At 45.1% G+C, this 6,000-nt stretch overlaps 1 protein-coding gene across 2 annotated transcripts in view; it reads right to left on the reverse strand.

Moving 5' to 3' along the window:
* The window catches only part of NNT (nicotinamide nucleotide transhydrogenase), an 87,774-nt gene extending 81,824 nt beyond the window's left edge, over positions 1–5,950 (reverse strand). Inside the window, exons 1-2 of one of the 2 annotated variants that reach the window (XM_040630453.1) lie at positions 5,845–5,950; positions 1,375–1,578 (exon numbers count right to left, since the gene is read on the reverse strand). In XM_040630453.1, coding sequence (XP_040486387.1) covers positions 1,375–1,531 — 157 coding nt within the window. In that variant the 5' untranslated portion in view covers positions 1,532–1,578; positions 5,845–5,950. Of the gene's footprint in view, positions 1–1,374; positions 1,579–5,336; positions 5,562–5,844 lie in introns of those variants that run through there. The other variant, XM_008692561.2, reaches the window with a different exon arrangement.
* Between the last annotated feature and the right edge of the window lie 50 nt (positions 5,951–6,000).

A 6,000-nucleotide genomic window follows, 5' to 3' on the forward strand; every position in this document is an offset into this window, starting at 1 on the left:
TCACTATAGAGATCTTGATGTCCAGCCTTTACTCACAAGGACAAATCTCACGTCCTCAATGCAGTTATTTACTTTTATCTTATACATGATTTTATCACACTTGGATAATCTGGCTTTCTAGAACACCTAAAATAAAAATCTGAAGATAAAGTTGAGGACTCTCAGGGGCAGGTACCCGGCTAACAGTCACTTGCCATGTGAGAACAAGAAAAGAGGCTTTGAATTATATGAAAGCAGACACAAGAACTCAAAAAGCATTGGGATGTCAGGACCCTGAATGCACAGAGTCCTACGAACTTAAAAAGAAGGGCATTATTCTATGTGTCAAAGACTTTAAGTTGCCCCCCCAAATATCCATCCTGTTCTTCTACCTTAGTTACAGAATGCCAATTTTAATGGAGTATGTCACCATCTAGAACAAAGGACCTCTTTTATGTCCAAGTGTCCCTTACAACCACATAATGGCCACCTATCTGAGTTTTGGCCAATGAGGCATAGGCAGAGTCCTAGGACAGTCTTTGTGCAAAGTGCATAAAGGGAACTCATTCAGCTTAGAAAGCCCTTATTTCACTTCTCCTTTTGACATACACACTAGAACAGAAGCGTGGGGATCCTAGCAGGGAAGGCCTTGTAGGCTACTGAAAGACCTCAGCCCTTTACTCTGCATGGGCTAGGACATTGTGGCAAATTTTGAATAGAAAAGTACAAGATCTTTCATTTTTAAAAGACGATGCTGTTGGGTATAGAACAGACTGTAGTGGGAGCAGAGGCAGAAAGCACAGAGCACATTTAGAAGACTAGCACAACAGTCCCAGTGACAGATGATGGTGGGGTGGAACAGGACAATAATAGCGGTGATGGTGAGAAGAACAGACTCCGGACACAAGGTAGAGCTGACCCATACCTACTGTGAAGACTGAGGATGACTCCAAGGTTTCTGACCTGAGCAACTGAGATGAAGTTGCCATTCACTAAATTAGGAAGCACTGCTTTGGATTAATTCATATACTTAGTTGCTAATTCTTGAGCAGAGATGAGCCATATATGGTACAATTCCTCAATGCTGACAAGGAAAGAGGAAGAGCTGCTGGGAGAAATGGTTACTCTGAGCAATAGTTTCCCGGGTACAACTCAACTGGTTTATCATTTCTCTTTTTCTATTTTCTTTTCTTCTCTATTAGCACTGACAATCAGGAACTTCTATACATGGAAAATATAAAAAAGCACTCCTTAGGGGTTTTTTTTTAATGCAAAATGATGATACAAACACCAGACTGTACCACTGCATGGCTCTTCCCCTTATCAATCATCAGGAGATCTATTAGCTCCTACGACTGGAAGGTTTGATTTCCATACACTGACGTGAGACTTTACCTGGTTTTACAGGAGATTTACACCACAGCGCCCGATGAGTATGAAATGTTCGTAAAAAATCCTTCTTCCCAGGTATAACCTTACAGGACCCCAAATTGCTAAGTAAAGGACATGAACAGCCAGTCACCACGGTTTTCAGTAGATTCGCCATGTTCATACGAGCTCCCAACTTTCTGAAGCCCAAATTTCCTTGAGGGTAAATCACTAAATGGAAAGAAAATAAAGTATTTACGTGCTAAGAAAAACATACTTTGTCATTTGAACATCAAAAACATTTTTAAAAATATACTAATTCAAAGAGTTTGGAATATAACAGTTGGATGTGGGCATCTACAATGAATTTATTCGCCAAGTCCTTTACTTACAGAAGATGTTTCAAAAGTTTATTTCCAACTCAGATATTTAAAACTTGGAATCCATTTTCCCACTTAAATTGTGGTTCTAAACCCACTTTTCAATTCTAAGCCTCGATCACCTAAGTCTAATTGATCCTTAATGTAGCTGGAAAGCTAAAAAAGAAAATTGCTATACAGTTCAATCACATCTTACATGAACGTTATCTTCTAAGTCAGCACGTACAGTAAAAATTGCATAGTTACCCTTGAATTTCCCTTAAATTGTCTATAATAGTGTATTTTAGCAAGCTATTTAGCCACCATGTTGTAGAGAAAACACTGGCAAACTATTCAGTGCAGCAAGATGCTTATCCTGTAAGACGCCCTAAATTGAGACTGAGTGAACATGAGAAGCATGTTTGCCAAGTGTACATCTCAAGAAAATTAAACATGTGTGGGCTATGACTCCAATTTTAAAAAAGAAAGAAAAATGCTATTATCACATAAGTTTGTACTTGTAGGTGTGGGTGTAACTAGCAACTCTTCCATCAGTGGTTCTCACAAGTGGCTACTTTTTACCAGCTCTAACTGGGCTGGATGAAGTGTCATTGACCTTTGCTATTACTGACCTAAGCTTCAGTGGTTACCTCCACTGCTCTCCATGGCAGATTCCCAGGGGGCATGGAAGGCACTCCCACCATTCCCTCGATTCCCAACGTTCCCCCATCCTTCTTTTCTCTCCTTCAAAATCAGGAAGAAGCAGAAGATCTGGAACTTTATCAGTCAAGCTCAGCTAACTCCACCAACTACTTTAAGCTCCGCCCAGCACCCAATCCCAGCAGACTCCATAAACATTCTTCCAGCGTCCAGAGGAAGAAAGGTCTAGCTCACTCAGAACTGCGGCTACAACTCCCTGAAGCAACGGCTTACAAATACCAGAAAGCCACACTGGGAATGGAAATCCTTAATCCAGATGGTGCTTGTTCTTAAAATGCCCTTTAATTCAAAAAACACGTAATAGAGGGGCTGAGTCAGAGGCACAGCCTTTAGAAACATCTGTAGAATCAAACTGGAAAAGGTCACACACTTTGAGATAAGAAAAGTCAACAAGTAATAACACTACAAAGCAGAGTAAGGCAAGTCCAAAGTTCTTTGAGGGATCAAAGAAGGAGATTATGTATTCCTACAGTGCTCGGAAAAAAGAAAAGAAACACATTTGAGATGGAGAGAGTAATATGAAAAAAAGCTAAGGAAGAGGAAGCATGCAAGATGGGTTCAGGCATGCAATCAGAAATGTATAAGGACAGGGGCGCCTGGGTGGCACAGCGGTTAAGCGTCTGCCTTCGGCTCAGGGCGTGATCCCGCCGTTGTGGGATCGAGCCCCACATCAGGCTCCTCTGCTGTGAGCCTGCTTCTTCCTCCCCCACTTCCCCTGCTTGTGTTCCCTCTCTCGCTGGCTGTCTCTATCTCTGTCAAATAAATAAATAAAATCTTTAAAAAAAAAAAAAAAAAGAAATGTATAAGGACAATGCTTTGCGCTTGAACGGGTTTTCTGTTTTCAGTGTTTCCACATGTCATGTCATTTCATTTCCATCCCAAGCGTTCCTGAGTCTCATAAATATTCTCATTTATTCATGGGTCACTTCTAGGGTTAGTCATGGCTGAGAATGGAGAGCAAGAGTTTGAAATCCAGCCCCGTATTCAAAACATTCACTGAAGCTATGTCAAAACCAAGGGAGATACAAAGATATATAAAAGACACAAAGACGTATAAAAGATACAAAGAAAAAATTCTTGAGAGAGATTTGTCCTACCATTACCAATGACCTAGTCTTATCCTAACCTCCCCACTTACCCTAGTTTCTTTTCTTGGATCATCCCACCTCCCCAACAACCACCATTCTCCTGGGGCTGATGAGGTTTACCCAGACCTCATCAGGGAAAGAACAAAGCTAGCTAGCTATAAGAGAGCCCGTGCATTGTCTAAGTCGGCCACTCACTCCCTGCTTGACCTGAATCTCTCCGCACCTCAGTCTACTCATCTGTAAAAGCATAGGGAAGCTCACTTGTAAGACCCCATCAGGTTCTAAAGCTTTTAGGATGAGATTTTACAATGCTTTAAAGCTGAAGTCCTATTTTATGGAATCTGGAAAAACTGCCCTGACTACTTGGCAAATGGGAATTTGATGTTGAACAGATTCCTGGCATCAGACATCAGTTGAGGCCAAGGGCTTCAGAGGCCGATCTCGCCAAAAAATTCCACTTACTTCAAGTTATGAACATACAGGACAGTGATCAGAAAGTAGTTTATTGGCAAGAACAGTCCCTACCACTAAGCCTAAATCAAATACAAATGATCCTGGAAGATATTCAGAGAATATCTGAAACCGTGTTATCACAGACAGGTACTTGTTTACATCGAACATAGAATACTAGCTTAATTGTCATATTTGCCCCTCTCTTCACTTAAAAAGCCCTCTGCTATTTTATTATCCATGTGCTTCTATGGCTTTAAAGCAATGGGGGAAAGCTTTACAATTCAAAATTGGAAAAAAAATTTAGCATATCATTCATACAGAAGTGTAATGTAAGTTATTTGGACAACTATCTCCCCTAATAGGTACTAAAATTCTTGAGGGCAGAGAGAGAAGGCGGCCTAGAGGCCAGCAAGGTGACCTGTGGGTTGTAAGCCCCCCATTCTGTAATTTATCAGCTGTGTCCTTGGCAAGTCATTCACTTAACTCCTCTGAACCTGATTTCCTCACATTTAAAATGAGGATAATAACAGCACCTGTCTTACTGGGTTGTTGTGAGGATTAAAAGGACACAGTATCTTAATTGCTATTATTATTCACTTTGGTGTTACATATAGCCCAGTGATTTGCACAAAATAGGAAAACAGCAAGTGTGTTTTGACTGAATGAATGAATAACTAGGGCTAGGTAACCTGAAACCTAGGTATCTAGGGAACACATTTTCCAGAGTTTCAAGAAATTTTCTTTGAAAATGAAATGCTGTGTATCCTTGCGGAAAACTGATTCCATCAGCAAAGGTAAACAGCCTCAGCACATTTGCTGGTAAGAAAGTAATCCTAAACTGTACATTTAATAAAATTTTTACAAAACAGCCAGGTTTGCAAACAAAAGGGGAGCGATGGAGAAGAGGGGAGCATTTTAAATAAAAGCATGCAAGCCCCATTCAAACGGAGTCTGTCCTACAAGACTCCTTACAAGGCGATCCCTTTAGGACTGCCCTGCACTGCAGGGCGAATAAAGGACGCCTGCAACCGTAAACAAGTCACGCTTTTAAAGTGAAACACACCAACCAAGGACACAATACCCTACAGAAGCTTAGACTGGCAGGCAGTGTGACCTCGCCCAAACCCACCGGTACCGCCCCTCCGGCCACTAAACTGCAGCGCGGCTGGCAACTGCGCGGGACTTCTATTTATAACCTTCCCCTAAAGCCGATTGGCCGAGGCCAAATAATAGACATTCCGCCTCCGGGGTTCGAATCAGCTCTGCCCCCACCACTGTCTCCTCCCGGTCGCCAACCCCGGGCCCCACACTGCCTGGTTGAAGTTTGCCCGGACCACCACCAGCCCGCACAGACAGACACACAACTTACCACCTCCTAGGTCTTCAGCCGATCGCCAACCCCGAATTCCCTCAAAGTTCAAGCACAATGTCGGGGCGTCCAGCTGCCACTTCTCCAGGTGCACCCTCTATCAAAAGTCCTCTATGACCTCCCCTCCTCCTCCCATCTGGCGGGCCGAAATGACCCCCTACGACTCCCGCTGCCCCCCAAAGCTCCAAGATCTGCACCTGCACAGCTGCCTGTTCCCTGACCCCTGCGAGTGCCCAGTTCCCCAACCACCCGCCCACTCCGTTCCACGTCGCCCCAGCAAGAGACAGGAAAGAGGGCCCTTGAGGCGCGGTTCTCCTTCCGGACCCAAGCCTCTGGTCCCCGGGAGCCCGGGTGCACTCCGCACCCAGGTCACTGCCGACCCCGCCCCCTTCTGCTCCTTGACAGTTCTCCTCCACGGCGAGGGCCCGGGCCATCCCCGCGAGCCCCGCGCCCCCTCCCCAGCTGCGCCCCAATCGCGCGCCCGGGCTGCCCGCGCCGCGCCGCTCACCTTGGCGGGGAAGCCAGCAGGCCGTGGGCGGCGCGCGGCGGGGGAACGCCGCGCTGGCAGACCCGGTTCGGGCCCCACGGCTCTGCGCCTCCAACCCGGAAGAACAGCCCCAACCCCACCGCGGCGGAGGCCACGTGACGGCGGCGCACCCCCCCC

Source organism: Ursus maritimus, unplaced genomic scaffold, assembly GCF_017311325.1.
Source record: "Ursus maritimus isolate PB19 unplaced genomic scaffold, ASM1731132v1 scaffold_15, whole genome shotgun sequence".
In the NCBI taxonomy this organism is placed as follows: domain Eukaryota; kingdom Metazoa; phylum Chordata; class Mammalia; order Carnivora; family Ursidae; genus Ursus; species Ursus maritimus.